General features: G+C 31.0%; 4 protein-coding genes across 11 annotated transcripts; 3 read left to right on the forward strand and 1 right to left on the reverse strand.

Moving 5' to 3' along the window:
• The first annotated feature begins 5,455 nt into the window (after positions 1-5,455).
• On the forward strand, positions 5,456-5,887 carry LOC103830570 (UPF0540 protein At1g62000). The gene has a single exon (XM_009106376.2). The coding sequence runs from the start codon at positions 5,456-5,458 to the stop codon at positions 5,885-5,887; it is 432 nt and encodes a 143-aa protein (XP_009104624.1).
• Positions 5,888-17,034: 11,147 nt separating this feature from the next.
• LOC103830571 (1-aminocyclopropane-1-carboxylate oxidase 5) lies at positions 17,035-18,912 on the forward strand. The gene is made up of 4 exons (XM_009106377.3): positions 17,035-17,306; positions 17,377-17,609; positions 17,694-18,059; positions 18,469-18,912. The coding sequence occupies exons 1-4, from the start codon at positions 17,205-17,207 to the stop codon at positions 18,704-18,706; spliced, it is 939 nt and encodes a 312-aa protein (XP_009104625.1). The 5' UTR covers positions 17,035-17,204; the 3' UTR covers positions 18,707-18,912.
• A 219-nt stretch (positions 18,913-19,131) lies between these two features.
• On the reverse strand, positions 19,132-23,169 carry LOC103830572 (ubinuclein-2). 2 transcript variants are annotated; one of them, XM_009106380.3, is made up of 13 exons: positions 22,788-23,169; positions 22,143-22,229; positions 21,968-22,060; positions 21,790-21,866; positions 21,494-21,617; positions 20,990-21,410; positions 20,789-20,907; positions 20,622-20,705; positions 20,421-20,546; positions 20,100-20,225; positions 19,947-19,994; positions 19,744-19,854; positions 19,132-19,663 (listed from the first exon to the last, which is right to left on the reverse strand). In XM_009106380.3, exons 1-13 carry the CDS (start codon positions 23,007-23,009, stop codon positions 19,325-19,327), a joined length of 1,977 nt encoding a protein of 658 aa, XP_009104628.1. In that variant the 5' UTR covers positions 23,010-23,169; the 3' UTR covers positions 19,132-19,324. The 2 variants fall into 2 exon arrangements, with proteins under 2 accessions (XP_009104628.1, XP_009104627.1); XM_009106379.3 differs by having other exon boundaries at positions 20,622-20,708.
• A 1,365-nt stretch (positions 23,170-24,534) lies between these two features.
• LOC103830573 (PHD finger protein EHD3) lies at positions 24,535-27,873 on the forward strand. Of its 7 annotated transcripts, none has more exons than XM_033274778.1 (6): positions 24,535-25,404; positions 25,521-25,643; positions 25,683-25,721; positions 26,189-26,464; positions 26,625-26,714; positions 26,820-27,873. In XM_033274778.1, the coding sequence occupies exons 2-6, from the start codon at positions 25,521-25,523 to the stop codon at positions 27,657-27,659; spliced, it is 1,368 nt and encodes a 455-aa protein (XP_033130669.1). In that variant the 5' UTR covers positions 24,535-25,404; the 3' UTR covers positions 27,660-27,873. The 7 variants fall into 7 exon arrangements, with proteins under 7 accessions (XP_033130669.1, XP_033130667.1, XP_033130668.1 ...); XM_033274776.1 differs by having other exon boundaries at positions 24,535-25,362; positions 25,465-25,643; XM_033274777.1 differs by having other exon boundaries at positions 24,535-25,362.
• The last annotated feature ends 39 nt before the right edge of the window (positions 27,874-27,912 follow it).

Genomic DNA, 27,912 nt, shown 5'->3' on the forward strand with positions numbered 1-27,912 from the left:
CTCATATCTTAGAAATAGTTTAGAAAATATATTTTTATATATGGTTTTGCTTGACTAATATTTAATTATAAATTATATTATATCTTCATTTTTTAACTAAAAATATATTTTTTCCAGATAGCAACACAATTATATATATATAAGAATTATCTTCTTTTTAAATATGTTTTTTGATAATTACGTTATATTATTTTATGATAAATTATTTAATATTTAATATAACATATAAATTTAATATTATTAAAATAAAATTTGTTTTCAATTATATATAAAATTCATTAAGGGTATTGTTTAAATTAATAAATTAGTGAATCAGTTATAAACTAATAATAAATCAACAACCTAGCTAAACGTTTAAAACCTAATAAAAATATGACAAATAGGAAAAACTAACTAAATATTTGATATAATACATAAATTTAATATTATTAAACTGAAATTTGTTTTTATTTATATATAAGATTCATTAAAGATATGTTTTAAATTAATTTATTAGTGACTGAGCTAAAAACTAATAATAAATCAACGATTTAGTTAAAACCTAATAAAAACGTGATAAATAAGCAAAATTATCTAAAATTATGGAAAACATGACAAATCAGCAAATTCATTTCTTAAATAATAATATAGATCACTTTTTCCTCTTTCTTGTAGAAACATATATAGTTAGACAGAACCTGATTCAACCAAGCCCTTACCATGTCCAAGAAGTGCATTTGTTCATGATCCAAATATTTTTAAAGAGAACTTAGCTAGAAGTTAGAGATTTTAAGAAAACTTGAGGACCATTTTTGCAAATTATGTTAACTATTCATGTAAAATAATATTTTTTTTTTGCATAGGGTCCATTGTAGCATTCAGACGGGATTTTTTTTGGTAAAATGTTAAATTATTATATCAAATTTTAAAATTTTTTACAGGCAATACGCAGAAAACTAGTAGCAGATGAAACATAAATAAATTAAACAAAGGATCTAAACAACGAAAAAACTATATAAAACAACAGAGAAGTGGACTCTGAACAAGACTGTAGCGTAAGCATGATGGATCAGTAGGGGAGTCAATAACAGAAAGAGCTACCCGTCGCTGCGAGCTATCGGAAAGAAAGGCTCCATCAATCTATATTTCATTTATTCAACCCTACTAATCATATTTCAGTTCCCATGTAGAAAGATAAACTCTTGTTTACCCAAAAAAATGATAAACTCGCGACAAAACAATCTAGTAGTAAAAAAGATTCTTACAATCTAATAAATATACAAAACAAAAACAAAACTAAATAGTGTAATTAAAGAAAAAGAAAGAGATTTGTTTGGATGCAAGTTGCACCGATGAGACTGTTATGTGTCAAAGGGCCTACCGTCACCGACAGGTTCCAAATACGACAGATTCAGTCAGCAAAATGGGATCTCGAGCTTCCCTCTCTATTCTCCTCTTAAACACTATCTTCCTGTATTTGTTTTTTTGTTTTTTTTAATAAATTAATAATTTATAGTTTTTTTGTAGGCTAATAATTTATAGTTTCTCTTATACAATTTATTTATTATTTCTTTAGTTATATACAAAGCTCCATCGTTTCTTTGTTGAATTACAAAATTCAGTGAAAGGAGTTGTATCCATTTTTGTGTTACAAAAATACTTTATACAGTATATTTGTTATAAATCAGATTTAAATAAACTTATTCCAAAATCAAATATCGTAGAGGCCCATGGTATTGCTATGTTGAATCATACATGCTGCTAGCTCATATTAATCGAGGAGGAAAGCTAAGGCCCAATACATGATGTGGTTTTAATGGGGAAACTACCATTTGCAAGATGCGACTAAAGTAGCTTAAGAGGCCCTAGCTAAGCATGGAACTGGAAGGTCCAAGGTTTTGTACTCATTGCAAGCCATATACAGTTTTTGTTTTATTCCTTATGTAATTAATTGCAGAGATTCTGAGAGTTTTGAAAGAAAATAATAAACACAGGGTTTTGGAGATAAACTCTCACTTTACTTGGGAGTGGTGTGGGCATCAAGCCAAGCAACGCGGTGAAAATGTTTTCGTCTGTGTCACCTTCTAGAATGCAATGGTAGCCACCTGGATAGAGCTTTAGGGTTTTGTCTTGGCTGGTTGCTTGGTCATAAAGGAACTTGCTCACAGTGGGATCTATGACTATATCTGCGTGTCCATGCAGTATCAGCATTGGCAATGAGACCTGCAATAACTTTATTAGAGACGGGCCTGTCTGCGATACACTAGAGAAGTTTCCTTTTGTTCTACAACTGACCTTATTAATTTGCATCTCAATGTCACTTGCCGCATTTAGAAGTTCAACAGCGGTTTTCAGACGCGTTTGGTCATCATAGCTAATCACATCAAAGTAGGACTTGGTCCACAGAGAACAAACACATCAAAAGAGGAAGTCACAGCTAAAAATGCTTATGCAGAAAAATGTACTATTGAGGAAGTACCAGTTTTCTTTTACTTGGGTCTCTGTAGAACAGCGGACGCATGTCTTTCTTTGGAAAGAGCTTTGCCTCCGGTAATAGTATTGTCATAAAAATTAGCGCATTCAAGACTAGCTGAGGAGGTTTTACATCTTCTGTAAACTTGGAGGGTGACTCAGTGTCAGGTATTATAAATATGAAGAAACATACTTTCTAGTTGAGATTGGCTTACCTTACACATTGGAGCCACAAGTATAAGGCCATCCCAAGCTTGAGGTTCTTTCAGATGCATTTTCAAGGCAATACTGTCCGAATAGGAACCGAGGCACCTTTCTCAATTCAGGTCTCCCTACGAATCATATATGTTCACCTTAAAAATGATTTAAATCTTAGTGTACTAATAAAATGTCACATTCAGTTAGACGAACATAGTCCGACCAAATGTGACAAACATATAAATGCGAATCTAAAATGTTTGAAAAAAATATTATTAGTGCACCGGAGATTCAATTCAAATAGGGAAGAAGATGACATAAAATAACCAAAATAAATCTTTTTGTGCGGGAAATGTAGTGCTTTCTGACTGAACGTGGAGCAGTTGAAGGTGACTCTTCATTCTTAGAATAAATGTCATCATCCTCCTCAAAACCTTTGAATAAATACAAAAAAAAAACAGACCAAATGATTTAAAATTTATTTAGTTTAAATTTATTTTGGTTATTTTACACAGTTTGGGATAAGTGTAGCATATTTCAGAGAAAATTTTCAAATATAAATTAAGTAATTTCAATTTTTTGGATATTTCTAGATATAAAATATTTTAAATAATGAACCTGTGTATCAAACTGTATAGAATCGATCAAAACCAAATCAAAACCTCTATAGCTATCTATATAGGTCTGAAACAAAAATGTCTAAAAGATTTTGACCTGATAATTATCAGAATCATACTAGGGCTCGGTCTGATTTAGTATAGGAAACCAACTATGAAAAATGGTTTAGACCATATGAACCGATAATTAATTTAAACTAGTTGATTTTCCGATGTTTATGCACATATAATTTTTAAAACTGATTAAATTGTAATAATTAATTAGTGTTTCATTTAAAAAAATTAACTTATTTTTTAATTTATGTATTTATAATAAATAAAATTATTTAAAATAATAGTATGTTGTTTTTAGATACACATAAAATTTTATGTATAAAAATCTGACCGATTACTAATTTATTTTTGGTGTATATTAGGTTACAGTTATTCTTCTAGTTGAACATTACAATTTTGAGTTTTAAATAGATAAAATAAAATAAATTTTGTTACTTTCATTTAATTAATTTTATTGTCGTTAAATAAGTCTATTTTGAAAATGTATTATTTTGTAAGCATTTTTTATGAAAATAAATTAAAGTTGTACTTTAGCTTGAATCAATTGAAAATCATAATTTTAATATAACCTTTTGATTAGTTATTTAGTTTAGAGTTAGTTGTCATATAAAAATATTATGTTAGGACCAGATGATTAAATATCAATAAATGATCCATATAGTCAACTTATATCAATAAATCGCATATTAAATCCCGAGAGTGTTACATTTTCGCACTTTAAATATTGAAGTTTTTTACTAGCACTTTAAACTTTGAAAGTGATATTTTTATTATAACAAACCTCCAATGAAGTTTATCTCAAGTTAAATAGGTGACTGATACTGTTCATTTCATGATGACGTGTTGGTTTCTTTAAAAAATATTTTTTTTTAAAAACAAATACTAAAATTCAAAAATTTGAAAAAATCTAAAAATTCAAAAAAAAACTAAAATTAAAATAGAAGAAATATTTTTTTAAAAATATTGAAAGAAAAAATGATAAAAAATCATTTTATGTAAGGTTTACATATTTGTTAAGAGATCTATTGCTATTATTTATTAAAATGGTATTTATTTTAGTTTTTCAAACCATAAAAAACGATCCTCTTTTTTTCTGAAAAATAATTTTAAGTTTTTAAAAAAGAAATTAACTTATCAGTGAAGTTCTTAAAAATAGTAAATAACTTTAAAATTAAATAAATTACTAATCAAACTTTAGAGAAGCTAAAATATACGTTATTCAAGTGCTGAAAAATGGATTAGTATTTATTAACAACTAATTACAAAATGCATAACTTAGAAAAACTTAAAAAACTTACTCTTAAAACACTCAAAACAATGCATAGTGACAAAAATGATATAGAATTTCATAACATATAACAACAAATTTTTTAACTAATTAATTTAACTATTTTGTCGTGTTATATCAATATTAGGCATGAATATTTTCCGAAAATAGCTTTATTAATCCCATATTTAATGTTAAAATTTTTTAAAATAAATACACTACAAAAACATATTTATTAAAATTATCAATTAAGTTATATACATATCATTTAATTTTGTTTACATGGATATCTGAAAGCTACATAAGCAACAAACACCATGTAAAACAATTAAATAGGCATAGTCATTAGTCAATCTAGTGTTTGATCAATAAAAAAACACCCGTGCAGACAAACTCTAGTAGATATATTTTAGATCTCAGTTCGTAAGGGTTACGGTAATTCCCGCTGTCAGTAAAAAGAACGTAAAAAGAAAGTTATAGTTTCTTACGTTACCAGAATGCTCTTACGTTGGACAACTAACTAATTAAATATTTGATAATCAAATCCCAGGAATATAGAAACCTATAGTTTCAAAATATGATGACGTTTGAAGTTTATGATTGAGATCGCTACGTACTGGCGATAGTTATTTCGATGGTAACATTAATTTGACATATTGGTAAGACTGTTAGTTATGGGTTAAAATATTAACTAATGCATTGAAGCATGTATCTATCTTGTAAATCATGCAAACGTTTCTTGAAAAATACATGTGTGTATATATAGGGGTGAGTGTGGGAGGAAGACAACATAACTCACCACATAAAACACAATCACCTTTATTACAAGTAAAACTAGAAAGTACAAAAAAAAAAAGAGAATACGAAGATGAATGCCACAAAGTTTGTTGTGCTCCTGATCTTTGTTGGAGTTGTGTGCGCCAATGTTGGCGCAAGGCAGCTCGATGAGGTGTCCCAAAAGACCAGATTTGGCGTCTCTATTCCCAAGACTGTTACTAGCAACGGCATTGATGCTGAGCGTATCGTTAGTAGTGGTACTAGTTCTTACAATACGGAATATACCAATTCCAATGCTAATGGGGGTGCCAGCGGTCCCAGCTCTAGTACATCAGGAAGTGTTAACAAATATACCTATGGATATGTCAATGCGGATGGTCCCAACGCAAGGGTAGATACTAGCAGTTACACTTACGGTGCTGCAGGTTCTAATGCTGCAGCGGGTCCCAAAACTACCGAGGGTAATGCATACGCTTACGGAGATGCAGGTAGCTATGCGTCTGGTTCGACCGACAACCCTTAAGCGATTGGTGGAGCATGCTCAATTCTCCGCGTATGTTAATAATACTCTACAAGCCCACAATCTCTTTTGTATTCATAAATAAAACTAGAGATTGTCACCTATATTAATGATGATATAGTGTTACTCCTTATGTCTGATGTATGTATGTGAAATAAATGCAATAAGTGTGACCTAATCAATCTCCACAAATAATACATACTAGGTGATTCTCCAAATATTTATACAGCAAATATATTCTAATAATTGATTAATATTTTACTTATAATTTCAAATCATTTTATAGTTTATATGACTAATTTATATTGATAAAATTATATTATTTTAATTAGACATGTTATTTTAGATATGTAATATCTAGTCGGTTTGGGTATCATTTGAGTATATTAGATTGCATCTATTTCTCCGAATTCAACTATAATAGATTTTTTATTTGGTTAATTTTGTTATTTGCATCTTGGTTGTTTGTATATTAAATATATATAAATATGTAGAACTAAATATATATTGTTTTGAGAATAAAATATAAAATATAAAGTATGTTCATCGATTCAAAATTACATAAATAAATATAACAATAATATTTTGAAATATCATGCATATAAATCTTTTACAAAACAACAAAATTGTAACCATTGGTAAATATATTGTTTTTCATTCAAAATGTTTTGTGGCATTCCTTAATTTATATGTATAAAGATAAAAGCTTTTCTATTTGAGCAATACAAACTTTGAGCAATAATAGAAGCTCTTCTGTTTGACTCTACTTTAGCTTCCAATCTGTCATCTGATTTGAAACTAAGAGCAAAATACAAGTAAATAGCGACGCAAAATATAATGTCATAGATGCATGACTGATTAGCTATCAATCCGTTAAGACTTAAGAGTAGTGGATCTCGGAAACTCTGCCCAAATCAATGCTTGGCCACTCATGTGCCCTTATGTTCCAAGACTCGCGCACGTCAAGCAACCTGCAAGACGCAGAAGGATAAGTCGAGGCAGCTTAAAAAGCCGCTGATATAATCAAAACATGTTTGGGCTTGCAATAATGGAGAAATTTGCGAGAACTGGCAAAGGGATAAAACTGCAAAGCCCAACAATATGCGGGAACTAGCAGAAGAAGGGTACCATATGATTAATGGGGTTAGAGATGTTCTAATGACGTTTTTTTTCCTATGTATCTAGACACATAGTTATTCAACTTAAACTTAAACTTAATTATCAATACTATTAAAACAGAAGCAATTTTTATCTACTTACAAATAGTCTAGGTTGGACCATTATATTTAATTATATTTTCTATTATTTTTACTCATATCTAATTTAATTGTTAAATATACATCATACCTAAAATTAAGGAACTAACTAACTAATCTATTATTTTTTAAACTAATGAATTTAATTTATATTAATTAGAAATTCAAATAACTAATTAATTATATTTTAGTTATTAATGTAATAAATAATTATATATATGTGTATTCATTCGTATATATACAACTATATATTAATTCAAATGCAAAAAAAAACAATTGTTCAAAACCCTCACCAAATACATAAAAATATAATTCTTATAGTTAGAGTATTAAAATATATATAAATATATATTATAAATTAAATATTAATAAAAATTATATGATGAAACATGTTACTATTGATAGTTTAATGAATATATTTTTTACGGGTTACTCAAACATACATGTAATATATATATCAAATATAAACTAATTGAACAAATATATTAACACAAATATATCATAAAACATTACATTAACATTAATCGAAGCGAGAGAGTAAGAGTCAATATTTTAATTGTGTAAAAATATAATTATATATAAATTAGAAATATTAAGAACTAAATATAATAAAAATATATATCAAAATTAAAATAATAAATATTTACATTTCTAATGCGAATAATGAAATTAACTTTTAAATTTAAAATCAGCCATAGACAAAACATCAAAAAGTATCTAATAATATGTGAATAACAAAAGCAAACTAACTAAATAAACATTTGTATTTTGTTGCAAACGTAAATCATTAATTTGTAATAGACGTATACACATTATTGATGCATCCACTCAAATATTAATCCATTAACAAGATGGAATTTTAGTTGGACTAAAATTGTATTAAAATTGGAATATCAATTTCATAATATATTCTCTATTCATCTCAACGTTCATGAATATATATTACAATACTCTAAATATAATATTAAATCAAACCTGATTACATATTGAGTCATCTATCAGTTCAACCGATAACCAGAACTCGGGTTTTAGCGGTTGTTACGGGTTTTATAGAATTTTTAAATAACAGTTTTTTTTTTTGAAAACTAAAATGGATTACATATGAACCACCGAATTTGGCAATTTAACTGCGGGTCGGGTCGGGTCGGGTTTTAAAACATTGAATATAATGTTTCATTTGTAATATCTAAGTGTAGATACAATTAAAATACAAATTTATATCAAATAAATTTGGAATGTTTCGAAAATAATCCCGCGTTTTGAAAGCGCGGGTCAAAATCTAGTCATACAATTAAAACTCCAAGAAAAGTAATCTTAACTATACATTTCTACATTTCATTTCTACCATTTAACCCAAAAAAATACATTTCTACAGAGAGATCAGATTAACGACATAAGATGACTAGGCATATGGATGCATTTAAAAATGAAACTAGATTTCCATCCGCACAACCGTGCGGGTATATATTTTCACATTTATATATATAGATATTTGTTTTCATAATCATTATATATTTTTAATGTTACTCACATATTTAAATATTTGTATAATTATGCCAAAAATAATAATTTTATAGTTTTCATGCTGTAAATTAAAATCATCATATATATATGTTGCTTATTATATATTTGTCTTATTGAATTTACGTTTGATTATTAAACTAAATTTTTTAATGCATGAAACAACATATATGAAAATAATTTTGTATTTAATTTATTATAATCATGATCCTTAATTCAAATTGCTAGATTTTTTTAGTAATTTTTTAATGTTTATTAATTTTATATAATAAATTACTGTATATTAAAAAGTTTAAGATAAGTTAAATTTTTATAAATGTATTATATAGTTTACTAATATTAACCCGTTCTACCAACATATTATATTTTTAGCATAAATATTTATATTTATGAAAATAAAATATGTTAACTTATCAATTTAAAATAATTTTATCATATTTTGTTCAATATAACATTTTTATTATAAAATGATAGATATTATTATAAAATTGATAAAATAGGATATAATTTTATTCTTTTAGTAACATTTTATTACTAATTACAAAATTAGTTGAAAATATTTATATTCAATTTATGACAATTAAGATCTTATTATAATCTTTTTCAAGAGATTTGTTAGAATTTTAATTTTTTTTTTAAAAATTAAAAGATATAAAAGATATTATGATTAAAGTAGTTAAAAATATTATGTATATTAGCATTAGTGATATACATTTAATATAAAATTTAAATGATGGTCCAAATAAAAATATCACTCATCAAAAAATCATGATTTTTATTTTATTAGAAAACAAATTTGAAAAAATTAAAATAAAAATAAATATTTATTTCTAACAAAATCTTTAAAAATTATTAGTAAATGTATTTGTGAAATTAATTAATTTCATTTTATTTAAATTTTCGTTTATAAATCAAAACTATATTCAATTTTAATTTCTAATTATATTTTATGATAATTTAAATTAAAACTAACTAATTTTTGAAAGTAAATTTAAAAAGATTCTAAGAAGATTTTAAAAAGATTTTGTTAGAATATTTTAAATATATTCATTTGTATTTCAAATAAAAAGATAATGATATTAAAAGTATAATAATGAACTTATGTAAAATATGATATTTTTTTAGGAATGGTCCAAACTAAAAAAATCACACATGAAAAGAAGTCATGACTTCTGTTTTAATATATAAGAAGTGATTGAGCTATAAGAATATAATCAACCCAACGTTAACGTAAAAATGGGTGAAAGAAATGATTTAAAAAGACATTATGACTTTTGGTAATGCAGTTAATTACTCTATCAGTTCCCGAAAGTAAGATTTTCTATATGTTTAAGGTACTTTGTATACTTTTGAGAAACATTAATTGTGAAAATTTGAATTGATTAAATTTTATTGGTGGATAGTTATTGAAAAGTGTAATAAAAAATAAATTGTAAATATTTATTATATTCTTAACAAACGTGAAAGCTCTAGAAAATCTTACTTTCGCAAACGGAGCGAGTAGTTCGCAACAAATTGCATTTGAAGTTATTTTACAAAAAGCAAAAAATAAATCTACTCTATTAAAATAGAGTCATATTTTTTATCTACTATAGAGAAGTCTTAGTAGGACCATTTCATTAATAATTAATGTTCTAACGAATATTGTTTCCATTTTATTAGGTACATTTAAATATCCTATATTTTCTGAATTTAAATTCCATACTAATATTTATATAACAAACAAACAAAACGCAATCTATAGAATAAATCTTAAGAATTAATTAATTGCCCTTAATTGTATCAACAATTTGTTAGTTTTAGATATTTCAATCAACCATGAAGATTTGTTTGTATTTTTAATGTAATTTTGGAGAATATACTAATGTTTTTTTTTACTTTTAAAATGTTTTTGAACATAACAATTAATACATTAGATTAAAAATTTGTTAGTTTAAAATCTTTGACCCGTTAACCACCACGATTTTTAGTTTTTATATAAACTACCTAAATTGTTATTATCTTAGCTAAAATCTATTGTCGAACAAAATACCAATACTCTAAGCTGAAGACTATAAATATATGGCTCCCAATACCAATTCTTTTTCATTCACATAATATTTCTCAATCGGGTTTCGGTTTTATCCATTCGGGTTTCGGTTTTTCGGGTTTAACAAAATTAACCCCATTCGGGTTATATAAAAGTTAGGTTCGGGACCGGTTCGGTTTATATCGGGTTCGGGTCGGGGTTAGTAAATCTTCAAAGAACCGGTATAACCCATTGTACTTTCGGGTTCGGATCTCAATCGGTTCTCCGGTTTAAAAATACATGATTTGTACCTATTTTGTAACTAAAACATAAATAAAATCGGTTCTTTGGATTTAAAATACATGATTTGTACATATTTTAATAGCCAAAACATAAGTAAAATCGATTCAAAAAAAAAAACATCAAACGTGATCATTCAAAATCAAGCGAAAGATAAATATAGTTAATGATAGAAAGAAAATCAGATAAATGAAATCATAAAACAAAAACTAAGTTCTCATGAAATGAAATGAGAAACACTATTCAATGAAAACAAAACCAAAATAAAAAAACTTTAGGCTTCAACCGCTACATTCCACCATCAACCTTCATATAATAGATAATTATTTTAGAAGTTCAATAATATCTTACAGTATTTTAGATACATATTAAGAATTAAGATTATATTTTGTAGAAGTTTTTTTGTTATTATAAATATTTCGGGTTCTATCGGATATCCATTTAGGTCCGGGTTCGGTTCGGATAATACCTATAACCCAATATACCAAAAAACAGGATCCATTCGGTATTTATGTCGGGTTCGGATCGGTTCGGATTCATTTTTATCGGATCGGGTTCGGTTCGGATTTTCGGGTTCGGTTTATTTGCCCAGCCCTAGATTGAATACATAATGGCAAACAAAAAATAGTAATATGCAACTAAGTGACAATGCTTTTGGTCTTTAATCACGAACTATCTGTAATCGATCGAAACATAACTAGAAGTACTATGGGTCAATATACATAATTAGAGGTACTAGCTATCTATGCATTTTTTTTATTTATTCTTGCAAATCCTGTGAATAGTCAAAAGTTAAATAGGGAAACTTCAAATATTAAAGGAAAGTTGAAGAATTCAAAAGTTGGTTTCGGGTTTCATATGGTTGATTAACATTTTATACTCATTTAAAAGATTTATTCACTGTCTTCTTCTTTGGACAGATTGGCCATGTTGTAAAAAATCTGAAACATTTATGATAAAAAATAAGTTGAATTTGTTACCTTTTTTGGAACAAGAAGTTAAATTTGTTACTTTTTCTGCTTTATACTCATGAAATCCATAATAATTATCATGGAAAACTAAAAGCTTTGACACGAAGATAATAATCAAAGGACAGCTTCACAGAGGGCAAGCAAAGCTTTTTACTTATTTTCTTCAGAAGAAAATAATTTTTTGATCCTTCTTCTTCAAAACATTATTTTCGTCAAACCACAAAAACTAATCTAACTATAATTATTTTCTTCAGAATCTCTTAGTTAAAATTATAGAAAACAAAAAAATATCCGCACGAAAGTGCGGATCAAACTCTAGTTGCCTTTGAAGTTAGCTTCTCCGTGTGACCGTGTCGAATGTCGATGGAAAGCCAAGAACCGTAGACCATGACGTGTAATATTTTCTATGTACATTGTAACATTGATTTTGTGCACATACACAAGTTATTAAAAAAACAAGTTAATAGGGTCAATTTACTACAAAATACATGGAAACATGGAAATGTCGGTAACGGTAAAGTTATGGCCAATTAATACTCCAAAATGTATGGAAACAAACCGACCACTTTTCACTATTTTACTTTGCGGAGGAGGAGTAAGCGCATTTAGGTTTAAATGGTGACCAAATAAATGAAGTGGAACACTATATCTTTTAACAATTTAATTTTTTTATATGGAATAATTTTTTCTTTACATTTTTTTTTATTTTTTTATTGTAGAGAATTATAGAACAAACTTGCTTCTCATTAATTTTAATAAAAAATCATTATTCTTCGTTATTTCTATAATTTTATTTATATTCATTCATTTTTCATTCAGTGTTCAGTGTTCCTATAAAAGTTATCAGTTAAACCCTTAGTTAATGTGTCTTCATTTTCTCCCTAAGTGAATAATATGATGAAACATTATTTATGAATGAATCACTACATAGTCAAGGGGCAACCAAGAAGACAATATTTTCTTAATTAATACATAGTTTATTTAAGTAGTACGTCCACTAGATTCGAGAATTTATAGCATTGTCGACAATAGTTCTTACAAGCCTTAATTAGTTTTCTCCCCTTCAAGTTAGCTATGCTCATACAATATCGAGGAAGATGTTCATACATCGAACTAAGCTGGTTATTAAGATTGTCTTGTCATCATGAAACATTTCTGTTTCAAAGATTTTTTTTTCTTATTATAGAAAATATAAAAACTTACAAAAAAAGTGGCCGAGGCGTATACTTTGATATTATGAGTTTGAATGGTAATGGTTAAAATAACACCGCAGTAAAAGTAACTAAAATTTATATAATATATATATATATATATCGATGTAAGTTATTACGCATGTTACTACTACGATCCTAATTGTATTAACAGTATGTGGAATACCCTTATACGATCATTATAACAAAAATGACTATGTAAGAGCACATAAACGGACATTATAATGATAAAAACTAACTGATTATATGATACTTTAGAATCTTTATACTTTTCTTATTTCGGTGGATAATTTCTTTCAGCGGGATATAACATGCATTTCGATTTTCGATTGACTGATTGATGTAAATAAAAATTAGTGCGTGTACAATAAGAGGACCCTACTTATTTTTATCTGATTACGATCAAAGATGTTATAGTAACGTGGAGTTTATAGTCCCTAGATTCGATTGCATGCTGGCTGCTGCAACATAAAACTATAAAAGAGACAGAGATCACCAGCATCATGTGCTTCACTCAGTTTCCCCTTCAAGACTAATTAATCTAGTATTTCTCCCCACTCTTAATTTTTCATTTACATATTAAAGTTGATCAATTTGTTTTGGAAAATGAATTACTAGTTATATTGTTGTCAGTATTTTTACTCGTTGATCTTACTAGAACAGTGGCATGGGGGAATGCATTTGGATGACAAACCATTTACTCTTTATAATTTATAAATAAAGTAACGATTATTAACTAACAACTTATTAATACAAACACCACTTCCAAGTGTAGTCCCATGTGATCATGGACGGCTTTGCTTTTAAGTATCAACTATTAAAAAGTACTAAACATTAAGTAGGGGATACTATGCGTTGGTGTTTCGTATACAGTAAATATTTATAAATTAATATACTATAAATAGTAATTTTGAACTGTAATTTTCCAAAGTTCCAACATTATTAAATTATAAAAAATTTACTGTATATAGTTAATCACAATATTAAGGGTTATAGTGGTGCAATGACAAAAAAAAATAGTGGTGCAATATTAAAGGTTATAGTGGTGCAATGACAAAAAAAAAAGTGGTGCATGTGAAATAGTGGGAGCAAACAGTCTTCTTGAATTAATCATATACCAACTAATTTATAACCATGAAAAGGAAATGTATTAATAGTCTCGATAACAGAGATCCATCTAACAAATCACTATCATAACTACAACTGCAGAATCAGATAACTATGAGATGAAAATGTATCAACTATCTATAAATGTATCATCAATATATAATACTGACAAACATACAACAGAGATCCATATGACAAACCACTATCATAACTACTAGCAAAATCAAATAATTATAAGATGAAAATGTATCAATTATCACTAAACTATGAAATAGACAATGTATCAATAATGTCAATAATACTAACAAACATACAACAGAGATCCATATGACAAACCACTATCATAACTACTAGCAAAATCAAATAATTCAGATCTAATTAATTCTAACTCTTTCACAAACTATGATGATTTACGTTTAAGCATGCATATAGCAGCTGAAAAAACATTATACATACACATGCACCGACAGATGGGAGATGCAGTACCATAACTAAAAATTTCGTGTTAGAAACATACTTCAAAGTTTAGTCTAAGGAAAATTATTTGTCAGTTGACAAAAAAAACAAAATCGATAAGTGCATACTTGTTTGAGTTCAGCAACAAACACACTTGTTTGAGTTCTCTTAGTAAACTCAAAACCAAACTCCCTAGTAGCAACAAGGAAAGCAACTTCATCAGGAGACTCAGCTTCATAAGTGCACTTTTCAGTTTCTTCATCACCCAGGAATAGCAGTATATATGACATACCGCAAGTATACGGAAAAACATTAAAATGTCATAATGATTCGGCTCATTTACCCAGTTGTCATCCATTAGACAGTTATCTTCAAAACTAATTAACCCCTTTAATTAGTTTTCAGATTAAAATTTCGTGGGAGTTTAAAATGTCATACAATCATCAGCCACTTTTTTTTGGTCTAAACATCATCAGCCGCTTTACTTAACAACAATGAATTTGTTTTCAATAGTTTATAATGTTAACCTTGTATATAATAAATAAACAAATTAATATTTGCTACAAATGTGCAACTCCGGAATTACGTCAGTCAGTACATTATTAACGAATAAAGATAAAGACAATTAATTTGTTTAACAGTCAGCCACTTCAGCCGTTCTGATATGATCTACTTTGTACCGACTTGACCAAAATATGAAAATTGTATACAGATTATATGATGTGATCATATTTGGTAATATTGATCTCAGCATCTGTATTGAGTATATTAAAAATATACTAAGAGGATATTCAAAAATAGAATATACTAAATAATTTGTTACCATGCTCGTATGCAAACAAAGGCATGGATATTTGGGACGAAGACAAAAAGAGGCATCACCTGCTCATGTGTACAGCAGAGATGGCTGTGCTGTAAAGACAACTATTTCAACTAATAACATTACCTCTAATTTTCTAAATATTTTTTTGTTAATTATATTCGACCATGACGACAAAAATATATGAATCATCTTCGACTATTATAGTTTGTAGCTTTACAAAAGTAAAATGCATATGCTCTTTCTTCCATCGATATCTGTATATGAATTTAGACCAAAACAAATATCTGTATATGAATCAATCCCCCCTCCCATGTGTTCCCTTTGTCCACATATGTCATGAAAACAAGTGTCTATAATTATTTTGGATATAATTCTCAAAACCTATCATTACTTTCCACGTTCATAACTCATAAAGATATAAAAGAGGCATTCAGTTATTCAAACCCATACCCGTCACTCTTTCTTCTTATGCTAACTAATCACGTATGAATGATCTCAGCCGTAATCTAAAGTGGAGAGTTATAGAGATAAATTTTAACATAGATTTTGGGATAAATTTTAACATAATTTTTGGGATAGATTATAATATAATCTTGACTCACAAAACAGAACAAAATGTTGAAACACTTTTAGTCCATTGGTTTAATTGAGAGAGTTAATTAGTACTTTATATTAAGAGATTAGAGTTTCGAGCCACAAAAAAAATTATACAAATTAATAAAGTAAATAGATCTTCATCAAAATACAAGTAAAACCGTAAATTTTCATAAAGCGGTTCAAAAGAAGAACATTTACAGTTATAAAATTATTTATATAACATTTTTCTAATTTATAATATTATAATTAACCAACGTTAATATATAAAACATTGTTTTTATTAAGTAATCTAACTCTGATTCGGCACCAATTAAACAAAATATATTGATTGGATATATTAACCCCCTTGCGTTAACAGCAAGACCTAATGGAATTCAAGTATATCTATATTGTTTCTACGAAAATATGATATTCAAATTATGTGTGTTTGTAGTATTTTGATGACAATAGTAAGCCTGTTTTTAATTTTATAAATTCCAGTATTCACGTATGAAAATAATAAATTATGAGAAAGAACGTGTGTCTCATAACAATCAAATGGGAGAAATTGTTCAAAATGATTGGAGTTAACTTTTATTTTTTGAACAATGAAATAGTCTTGTAAAAGGAACTAACTTTTTTTCAATTGTCATACTAATGTTCCACATCAAAATTTCAAGTCAAGAAGATGGATGGACTAAACTGAAGCTGCTTCAGGATAATAAAATCACCTATGCACATCGATTTGGTGAATATTATAAGCCTTAAACCTTATCACCTATGCACATCGATTTTGGTGATTGTTATAACCTTTAAACCCTTTTAATATGAATATAGGATTCAACAGTATCTTTAAGCTTAAAGTTAACGAAATAAAGCAAATACTTAGAAATGAATAGTTGACATTTTTAATCTAATTTTATTTGACAAAATAAAAATAAAAAACAAAAGGGGAAAATCAGGGAGTATAGTATAAATAAAGTCCTAAGCTTTCCATAATCCTCACAACTAAATCTAATTAACAAAAACAGAGTCGTCTTTGACTTTTTCTAAAACAGAGCTTTTTGCCTTAATACACATCTCGCTCTGAAATGGCTGTTCCTGTGATTGATTTCTCCAAGATCAATGGTGAAGAAAGAGAGAAGACACTCTCTGAAATCGCTAAAGCTTGCGAAGAATGGGGATTTTTCCAGGTTCGAATCTTAAAAATCAGAACTTTATCTCTCTGTTTTTTGATGAGCTCATCACTCTGTTTCTGTGTAGCTGGTGAACCATGGGATTCCCTTGGAGCTTCTTAACAAGGTGAAGAAGCTGAGCTCAGAGTGCTACAAAACAGAGAGAGAAGAAGCATTCAAGACCTCAACACCCGTGAAGCTTCTCAACGACCTGCTTCAGAAAAACTCCACCGAGAAACTCGAAAACGTTGACTGGGAAGATAACTTCACTCTCTTAGACCACAGCGAAAACGAATGGCCATGCAACACTTCCAACTTCAAGTAAACACACAACCTCTCTCTTCTCACTCAAACCCATTTCCAAAAATCAAAACTTTTTACAAAATTTGTTTTCTCCAAAAACAGAGAGACGATGGTAGAATACAGAGGAGAAGTGAGGAAGCTAGCGAGCAAGATGATGGAAGTGATGGATGAGAACTTGGGCTTGCCTAAAGGTTACATAAAGAAAGCTTTTAACGAAGGGATGGAAGATGGAGAAGAGACGGCTTTCTTTGGAACCAAAGTCAGCCATTACCCACCTTGTCCTCATCCTCAGCTCGTCAATGGCCTTCGAGCTCATACTGATGCAGGAGGTGTCGTCTTGCTGTTCCAAGACGATGAGTACGATGGTCTTCAGGTGTTGAAAGATGGAGAGTGGATCGATGTTCAGCCGCTGCCTAATGCTATTGTTATCAACACTGGTGATCAGATTGAAGTTCTTAGCAATGGAAGGTAACATCTTAAGGCTTTTAGTTCATTTTTTATTATATCAAATATATTTATTTTAACTTTAAAATAATATTAGAATTATATATTAAATTATATCAAAGTCACACTGTTAAAACTTAAAACCACACAGGACTAAAAATATAAATTACTGATATATAAGCGGAGTATATGCTAAAAAACCGTATAAAAATATAAAATTCACAACTTAAAATATTCAAAAATTTACATTTTGACTAAATTAAAATTAAAATTAATCAGATATTTTCCGGTTTGTATTTTGTTGGAACTAGACCGGTTTGGTTTATCTGGATTAAACATTTCTAGCTTCATTTTCATTCAGAATAAAACCGGTTTAACAAAATACGTTTTGAGATTTTGGGTTTTAGATTTTAAACCAAGATGGATTTGGCAGGTACAAGAGTGCATGGCACAGAGTGTTGGCCAGGGAAAATGGAAACCGGAGGTCAATAGCTTCCTTCTACAACCCGTCGTACAAGGCGGCCATTGGTCCACCGGAGATGACGGCAGCGGCGGAGGAAGGAAGTAAGAAGAAGTATCCAAAGTATGTGTTTGGAGATTATATGGATGTCTATGCAAACCAGAAGTTCATGCCTAAAGAGCCTCGTTTTCTAGCTGTAAAGACTCTCTAAGAATGTTACTACCACTGTTTTCTCCTTGCCCACATGTTGTATTATTTTCTCTTAATGCCAAATTTAATAATTGATAATCTGGCATCTGCTTTTCTGGCTTTGTATTTTGTTTTTTTTTTCTTTCTTTTTAAGTGATTTTGAATCTTTGTTGTCACTTGTGTTCTTAGTTTCTGAATATAAATGTATGTGCGCTTTTCTTTGTCTCATTTTGTTAGTTAAATCTATAGAGCAAACAGCACATAAGTAACATTATTATTGTCATTATTTTCATCATATAATGAAGGAACAGAGTCATAATATTGTCTGCAACATTTCAGAAACTATGTAACTATGTCTACATATGGATTCATGACTTTTTGATGCAGCTAGTCATGAGAATGTTGTTATTTCATAAACATCCATTTCTAACCATACTTGCTTGGTAATTAACAGCAAATAAAAACAAAGGCAAATAAAACTTGATAATTTGTACACAGGAGAGAGGAAGAACTTCCTCTCCTACTTCAAAGAAAATACACCGAGAAAAATTATGGCTAGACGCAAAATTAGAAGATACATTAAAGTTATAAAGGCAAGGCTAGAGCCAGGCTTCAACTACAGAAACTAGGCCGGAGTGCTTTAACTTGGCAGGTTCAGGTCCGGGGGAGCTTGTGTCTGCTGCTTCAGAGCAAGAACAATAGCTTTCTCTGTGGCCAGGTGAGAAACTTCAACAGCCTTTTCTGTCTTTTTTTTGGCTGCTTTTGCTTCTGCTGAAGAGCTTGAGGATCCCTTCAGTTTCTCATGTTGCTGCTTTGATTTGTCAACTGTAGGTTGAGTGGTGACTAAGGACGTGGTGGTTGCGCTTGGGACAACAACACCTGTTGTTTTATCTCCAACACTTGAAGCCTTCTCGGGATAGGCAGTAGTACCCTCTGGTTTTGGTAGCGTCTGTTTCCTCTTAGTCATCTTCCCTTGACCCTTCAATAAGAAAAGAGCTGATAAATGACCATACTGCAGAGAGATTTGCTGAGATCATGGAAACGGAATCTCTCTCATACCATCTCCTTGCCATGATTTTCATACAATGCTCTCCGCCTTTCCTTTGCTCTGCAAATGGCACGCTTGATCCCATGATTGTCCATCAACCTATTTGGCCAGAGTTCAGCTAACTGGATCATGAATAAATCACAAAAGAAACTCAGTTAGGAAGAACCAAATAGACCATGAGTGCCAAAAGACAAGGAACTTGAAAATAACTTACATTTGCATAAAGCTTTCTGATATGTGGACCTGAATCTTCATCCAATCCCTATGATTACCACACAAAAAAACTAACACTTCAAGTCTGGATCTAACAAGTTGAAAAACATTGTTATGTAAGGTTGCCAAAAAATGGAAAAAAAAACTTAATTACATCAACAAAGATGTCATATAGATCACATAGTTTGTCCTCCATCGCTGCATCCATGACAAACTTCTTCTTCGCAGGTGGACCAACATCCTGAAAATCGTCTGATGTTCCAGCTTCTTGATTGGTTGCCTGTGAAACACTTTATGTCAGTATAGACCCTATAACAGAAAACCAAGGAAATATAGTGCCTAGCCATTATCAGAGAGAGAAGCATTCATTGACAATGGATGTCTAAATCCAACAACAGAGACAAGAACAAAAGTATCTATCAGAGACAATTTGAAAATCAAATCAGTGAAACTAGTAGAGTAGAAGAGAGAGAACCTGGGATTCAATCAATGGAACTTGTGTTTTTAACATCTCAACAACTTCATTCTTGATACGTTGAAACTTGTTATCTTTTTCTCGATTTGCAGAGTCTCCAGAATCAATCATGATCTTCAAGTTCCTCTGTAACAATAAGCATTATATAATCTTATGCCTCAGTAAGAATCACAACTCCATTCAAATAACAAGTCTCTGTACCTTCAGAGATCTAACTTGAATTAGATGACCAACAATGCTCATGAGACGATTGATTAACTCTCCTGATACATTCCCTTGGCTCGCCTGCTTCAATAAAAATAAAAATCTCAATACATTTGGAAGATTTTTTAAGAGTAAAAAAGAAACATACATAAGAGTTTGATTACCGCAATCCTAGCAACTTTAGCAAGCTTCGATTTTACGTCTCCTGGCAATCTCCTCTTCACTGCTTGGGATGAGGAGGTATCAGCATCTTGATTCTCAGTGGCAGCAGCAGGAGGCCTTGCTGCAATAAAAATTGTACATTATAGTTTTGCTAAAATTGTATTTAAACTCCCAATACACGTAGTGATTAAGTGCTCACTCACATTCAGCGACCACCTTCTCCAATTCTCTGAAGGCTTTCTCAAGTGTTGAGGTTTTAGGCCTGGCGTTAGAACCGCCTTTTCTCTGAATAGATTGTCTGCTTACAGTTGCATTGTCAGTGTTTTCCTTCTGACGGACTACTGTTGATTTAGCCAAAACATCTGGCCGAGGTTTCCCTGGCAATGGTGAATTAGATAGCTGATGAGCACCTTTGTTGCTGTGCTTCATATGAAGGGCCCCAGAAGATTCAGCTGCCTTTGACCTCGGACTTAGGGCGTTTCTCAGCAGATTCGCTTTATCACTATGCTTCACATTTTCCAAGTCATTGCCACTTTGAGGTTTCAAAGGAGAAACCGAATCCTGCACTGTCTTTGAATCACTGATTTTTTTCTTCAGAGAAGGCCCAGAAGCAGCTGATTGATCCTGGAATTTAGCATTCATGTTATCAATCTTCTTGACTGAAACTCTTACGGATTCAAAAAGTCATTTGCAAGCAATGGTACTACCTTTCCCCCATCCGTCTTGGCTTGCTTTCTGGATACATCAACAACATCGCCGGAAGGTTTTGCTGACTCTTTCCTTTGCCTTTTCTTTGGTTTTTGGTTTGACATTGTTGCTGTGGACGGTTCACTGTTGTAGAAAAAAAGAATTCACAATTTTAGATAAAACTGGTAAATGGAAGATAGCATATGTATAGAGAAACTGTGAGAACATGAATCCTATCTATAATCAGAGCCCACACTGCTATGAAATGGTATTTATTGGTCACTGCGTTTTGCAATTAAGAGGACAAGAAACTTACATCTGTTCTAACTTTCCTTTGTTGACAAAAAACCCATCATGTTTAATTTTCGCATCATCAACTTCAAAATACTCATCCTACAATGCAAAGAAAAGAGAAGAATAATGTGTCAGCTATCAAGATACACTTTGATCTTATAAGAAAAACAAACATATGGAGGATATCTATACTGTCTGACCAGTTCAACGTCATCGATGAATGAATCTTCAGTGTCATACTCGTCATCATCCGGAGCACCATCTAACTCTTCCCCATCACTACTATCTCTCCCCTAGAAAATCAAAAACATTCATCTAACTCGTACTGCTAAACAATAGACACATCAATGGTGAGAAAAAATAGGGGAAACATACCATGTAGAGCCTTTCGATCTTCTCAATAACGGCGTTAAAACGATTAGAATGAGGTTGGTCGACCATTTCACCTTCTGCCGGTGCCCCCTGCATTGGATATACCAACAAAAGCATTAGAAACTCACATGATCATGATCCAAATCATATGCCAGAAACGTCTCCAGTTTCCTTCAAATGAAATTGTGAGTGACATATTCAACCAAAACGAGGTTGCAACAATGTCACTAGCGATGAAACCAAATCACATACCGAACCGCAGTTCAAATTACTGACCGAGACTAGACAACAACAGATCACTGTCAAGTTGTAGTTTTTTCTTAGCTTCAACAGTTTACTTATTGAAACCCTACAAGTAAATCCAATGACAGAACAATTCACTTTACCAAGACTTACAGAAACCTTCCCGACCAATCAGTTAACCCGACAATTAAAAAAAAAAAAGTTAATCCGACAAGAAAAGAGTTATTCCGACAAACAGTTAAAAACAGTGAGGTTCTGTCTGGATGAACCAGAACATTCCCAACAACAAATTTCAACTCCCAGGAGGAGGACAAGACAAAGGTTGGTCCTTTAGAGACAAAGGTTGGTCCTTTCGATGCAGAAGAGTCAAAATCTATGCAAATGTAACAGAGCTTAAGAACTCACCGGTGCAAGGTGAGCATCAAGATTAGGATTAGCATTAGGAACCGGGTCGGGCGTCGATGAACCATGGACCTTGCTAGCCTCCTTCATAAGCTTCTTCCACGAGACGTACGTCGTCTCGCCTCGCCGGAGCTCCACCTTGAGTAACTTCCGGTCAGCGGCAGCTAATAACTTTGGCGAGGTCCTCGACGACTCGCCGTCGGTGGTGGCCTTGTGTTCCCCCATGGAGTGATTGGGTTCGGGTCAGAGGCCAGATCGGAGAAGACGCGACTTTTTGGAGAGAGAATCAAATCAGGAGCCAAGTTTGATGCTTGTGACTCGACAGGTTAGGGACCCGATTGGCAACTCTCAAGTAGTCCCTGAGCATTCGGTAAGAACCGAATTGAGAAAATTTTCGATTCTGATTTAGTCAGTTTCCGGTTCATCCCGCAAACCGACCAGTTTGAGACATTTTTGCCAAATAAATCAAATAAACCGAATCAACCAAAAATTTATACATCATATTTTTGGTTTTCTACCAAATTTACCGAATTATAAACCAATGTGGGTTCTAATAAAATTCAAAACCACCGGTTTAACCGAAAATTCTACTGTTCTTGCCGGAAAAAATCAGCCTCTTTTGTTCAATTAAAAAACAGAGTTCTAACATAAGTTGTTGTCTTTAATGGTACCATTAAGCCAGGATACAAGACCAGAGAAGAAGACCATATGTCAGTTTGGTTTATCTCCTGATCAAAAGATGCAAACAAACTAATTAGCATGTCTTTGCTACATTAAACATAAAGATGTTTAAGGGAAATAAATGATTGAACCATAACATATCATTTTACTGGTTATAGATTTAGATCAAACATACATAGGCGGATAGAGAATTGATCATTTAAATAGAAATTTTAGTTTGTGGTGTTACATTGGCGTCGGATCTCTCCCTCGACACCAATCTTCACTTCTATAGATCTCATCTTCACCATTGATTTAGTGAACTCTGAAAAGAAATGACCCTTGAAAGTCATGTTAACAGAAAAAAATGAATTAATAATCTTCTTGGTGTCACTGTCTTGATACAAAACAACATCGAATTGGATTACTCCTCTTCTATTTTTGATGTTGTGGAAGATATGGCCATCAATCTCAATGAGCTTCCCAAGTTCATGGGAAGTCTCACATAGACATCTCTACCTTGAGGGCATGTAGACATCTTCCATTACTGATTTTATAGTATGTGTACCTATTATCATAGAAATATTTTAACCCAAAAAAAAAAAATAATGAGAGTGTTAGAAAAATTATTAAGCACATTCTTTTGAACAGAAAAAATAGTGATTACTAGTAAGAAAAACAGAAAAAATGATATTGGAAGACATAGTTAAAACTATATGCGTTGAGAAGAACAATATTTTGATCAGAGAAACTTCAAGGTATTTAGGTGATGATTGTTTCCATTAGTTTCTGGTTTAGTTTTTAGTTTTTAGATTTTGGTTTTAGATTTTGGTTTTTGGTTTTTAACTTTTAGATTTTGGTTTTTGATTTTCAGTTTTTGGTTTTGGTTTTTGGTTTTTAGATTTTGGTTTTGTTGTATTCTTAGTTTTTTATAAAATAAGCAATACATTGTTTTAAAATAATATTTTTTAAAAAAATAACCATTAAAATTTATCAAAATATAGTGGCTGTTATTTAAAATAAAAACATTACCATGTTTTAATTATTTTATTTTAAGTGTTATACTTAAATATAATTAATAAAATATCTATAAATTATTAAAATTATAATATTTTAAAATTTTGAAACTATTTATAAATTCTATTACATAAAATATTTTTCGTTTTTTAGAACTTGAATGGCTATTTTTTCAAATTAATATAATATATTGTATTAATAAAATATTTTAAATTTATAACTTTTAGTTGTTGTTTAGTATGTATAATAAAATTATTCAATAATTTATTTATAGATATTAATAAGTAATTGGTTACAACTAATACTAATATTATCTATATTTATTTACATATATGAAACACATAAATTATTTTACATTAATGTTAAATGATAAAAAATTGTATGGGAATTTTATCTTTATGAAAACATTATTTACTTAATTATTAATTAATTAAAATATAATATTTTATACAAAATAAAAAAAATTCGTTTTTGTATTGAAAATCCACAAAAATTGGTTTTTGGCTTTTCTTCACAAATTGGTTGAAATTTTGAAAAACTAGTTTCCCTAAATTTTAGGGAATCTATTTGTTAAAAAACTTGATTGGCAAGTGAAATGGTTTTTACAAAAACAAAAACTAAAAACTGAAAACTTGATTGGATAAAAAATGGTTTTTACAAAAGCAAAAACCAAAAACTAAAACAAAAACTACAAACAATCAACCTCATAATATGATTCTCAAGTGACGCTCATGGAAAGCACGTGAGCGGTTAAGACCGGTGTCAGATCCAAATTGAAAACTAAAACCCGGTTAAAGAGGAGACGCGAAAGTTAAAAAAGAAAACGGTTCAAAGATAAAGGAGAAGCACACCGGCGAGTCTCCGGCGACCGAACAATCGTCCCTTTCCGCAAATTTCTAGGGTTTGCGAGTTTCTTCACTCTTTAGCTTCGTTCCGTCTCGTAGTGAGAACAAATTTCGTTTCTTTTTGGTTTTGGCTGTGTAAATGATTGTGTAAGCTCTAGATTTCGAGAGTGTGGGAGGGAGATCACAACGTTTGTTTCTTCTTTGCGTTTTAAAGATGACAAGCAATGGTGAAGGTACAGAGAAGTGTAATGGAGTTAATAGTTGTGGTGGTGGTGCTAATGAAAGGTCCAGAGGTAACAAGAAGTTACAAGTGTACAAGCGGAGAAAGCTTGGAAGAAGATCGGTTTCTGGGAGTAAGTGTAAAGAAGATGAGAGGGTTTCTGTGGAAGCAGGTGTTAGTCACTCAGGAAGCCAGGTATGATGATTGCATTTTGAAAACTGCTGGAGTATGTGTAGTTGCTGTAACTTCCATGAATGTAGGAATGCATATTAGGTTCTCTTACAATCTAGGCATTATGTTGTTGATGATGAAGCTAAAGAATAAGTAAGGGCCATTTCTTATAATCTTTGTGTGGCTATTCAAGCGACAGATTTTGCGGTTATGTAACTATTTGTTCTTGTTTCTCAGACGAAATGGGTATCTTGTCTTGTGTGTGTGATCGCTAGTTTCAGGCAAATGATAGATTCCCGTTAGTGCTGGCGCTATACTTGTAGAACCGGACAAGTGTTGACTGCATTGTGTATTCAATTATGAATTGGTGTCATTGTATCTGTGTGATTAGCTCATGCGGCCATGATTTACTTTCACAAACATGCTCCTAAAACATGTTTTAACACCTTCTTGTTTTTGATTTAGTGCTGTCATTAAATTTCTTTGCTCAGGAGTCTGTTGCTTCTGAATTAGATAATCAAACTGGTGAACTCCCTGAGCTTCCAAATCCAAATAAACCAACAACTGAACCCAAGTATGAGACCGTGACGGCCGGATGCCAGAATGTTCTGTCTCAAGTTTTAGCTTCAAAGGAGTTTGCATCTCTAAGTAAGTTGCTTTCTGAAGTCAAGATTGAAGACCTTACCTGCAGAACTCTCATAGACACCAGGATGCAAGAGGGTGTTTATGAAGGTTCACCTAAGCTCTTTTCAACCGATCTCCAAGAGGTAATATAATAGAAACTCTGCATAGTCTGAACATAACTTATGCATGCTAATCCTTACCGTTGTGAAAAATATTTTATGATGCCATGGTTCGGAAGCTGAACTCAAACTTTCAAATGTAATTTTTTTTTGTCTCAGAACTAAACCTAACTACTAATTTCAGGTCTGGCAAAAAATACAGGATGTTGGTAATGATATGGCTGTTCTTGGTAATAGCCTTTTAGAGCTTTCAAAGACGTTTTCTACCGAACAGGTTGGGTTCATACATAAATGATCTTCTTCAAAGTGCTTGTTTAATAAAACTTTAATTTATTAGTTAATATCCTAATATCTCTTTTTTTTCCTCAAAATCTGGAAGTTGAAGAAGTTCTACACTAGGGAATTGAAGCCTAATCCTAATGCAGAGAACATCAGAAATAACTGTGTTTATGACACTTGCAAGCTATGTGGAGAGAAGGCAGCAGTGACAGACTGTTTAGCTTGTGATCATTGCGAAGATATGTACCATGTCTCATGTGCACATCCAGGTGGGAAAGGGATGTCTACGGGCAGTTGGTACTGTATAAACTGCACAGCTAATGGAATCGGATCACCTCACGAGAATTGCGTAGTGTGTGAAAGAATGAAGACAGATAGCAGACGTGTTGATAAAAGTACAGAATGTAAAGAAGATTCAAACGAATCTGAAGAGAACTCAAGCTGCAACATCAACCATGGAGGTCACAAAGTAGAGGTGAAGAGAGATTCTGAACTCTGTAGGACATGTGGAACAAAAGTGGTGGAGAATGGCAGGTTCATAACATGTGATCACCCTTTTTGCCCACACAAGTATTACCACATCAGGTGTTTGACTGCAAAGCTAGTAAAACTACACGGTGGTGCTCGTTGGTATTGCTCATCTTGCCTATGCAGAAACTGTCTAACCGACAAGGATGATGATAAGATTGTGATGTGTGATGGGTGTGATGATGCGTATCACATATACTGCATGAAACCTCCACGTGCATCGGTTCCAGATGAAGAATGGTTTTGCAAAACTTGTAACGCTGCAAGTCAGAAAGTCCGTAAAGTGAGAAAGGCTTATGAGAAGAAGATGGGGACGTTGCAGAAACAAAATGGGAATCTGAAGAGCAGTGGAGATAGTGTAGGAGGAGGAGTGGACATGCTTCTAAACGCAGCTGACACTCTGAAAGATTAAGAACATACTTTACAATCCAATAAATGAAGGATCGGAACCAGTAGTCAGTATATACAGCTTCTTGTCTCTAAAAAGATTATGTCCATCTTCCTAACTTTGAAGACTTTAATATTGATTCGTCTCTACAAAATTTGTGAACATACTTTAATCAAAAGTGCCTTGTGATGTGCTGAATCTGCAATCTGCTCAACTTTATAATTAACAAATTTTGCTAGACAAAACTGCCGAATTATATGGTTTCAAGGAGTGTGGT

Source organism: Brassica rapa, chromosome A07, assembly GCF_000309985.2.
Source record: "Brassica rapa cultivar Chiifu-401-42 chromosome A07, CAAS_Brap_v3.01, whole genome shotgun sequence".
NCBI lineage: Eukaryota > Viridiplantae > Streptophyta > Magnoliopsida > Brassicales > Brassicaceae > Brassica > Brassica rapa.

What these genes read in the sequence shown, in the direction of transcription:
- LOC103830570 (XM_009106376.2), top strand. Translation starts at nt 5,456, where the DNA reads ATGAATGCCACAAAGTTTGTTGTGCTCCTGATCTTTGTTGGAGTTGTG.
- LOC103830571 (XM_009106377.3), top strand. Translation starts at nt 17,205, where the DNA reads ATGGCTGTTCCTGTGATTGATTTCTCCAAGATCAATGGTGAAGAAAGA. An exon ending in AAGAATGGGGATTTTTCCAG is followed by an intron (nt 17,307 to 17,376) that starts GTTCGAATCTTA and finishes GTTTCTGTGTAG; the next exon opens with CTGGTGAACCATGGGATTCC. An exon ending in GAAGTTCTTAGCAATGGAAG is followed by an intron (nt 18,060 to 18,468) that starts GTAACATCTTAA and finishes TGGATTTGGCAG; the next exon opens with GTACAAGAGTGCATGGCACA.
- LOC103830572 (XM_009106379.3), bottom strand. Translation starts at nt 23,009, where the DNA reads ATGGGGGAACACAAGGCCACCACCGACGGCGAGTCGTCGAGGACCTCG. An exon ending in CTAAAGTTGCTAGGATTGCG is followed by an intron (nt 20,709 to 20,788) that starts GTAATCAAACTC and finishes TTTTTATTGAAG; the next exon opens with CAGGCGAGCCAAGGGAATGT. An exon ending in TTCAAGTTAGATCTCTGAAG is followed by an intron (nt 20,547 to 20,621) that starts GTACAGAGACTT and finishes TTATTGTTACAG; the next exon opens with AGGAACTTGAAGATCATGAT.
- LOC103830573 (XM_018652777.2), top strand. Translation starts at nt 25,521, where the DNA reads ATGACAAGCAATGGTGAAGGTACAGAGAAGTGTAATGGAGTTAATAGT. An exon ending in TTAGTCACTCAGGAAGCCAG is followed by an intron (nt 25,722 to 26,188) that starts GTATGATGATTG and finishes TTCTTTGCTCAG; the next exon opens with GAGTCTGTTGCTTCTGAATT. An exon ending in AGACGTTTTCTACCGAACAG is followed by an intron (nt 26,715 to 26,819) that starts GTTGGGTTCATA and finishes AAAATCTGGAAG; the next exon opens with TTGAAGAAGTTCTACACTAG.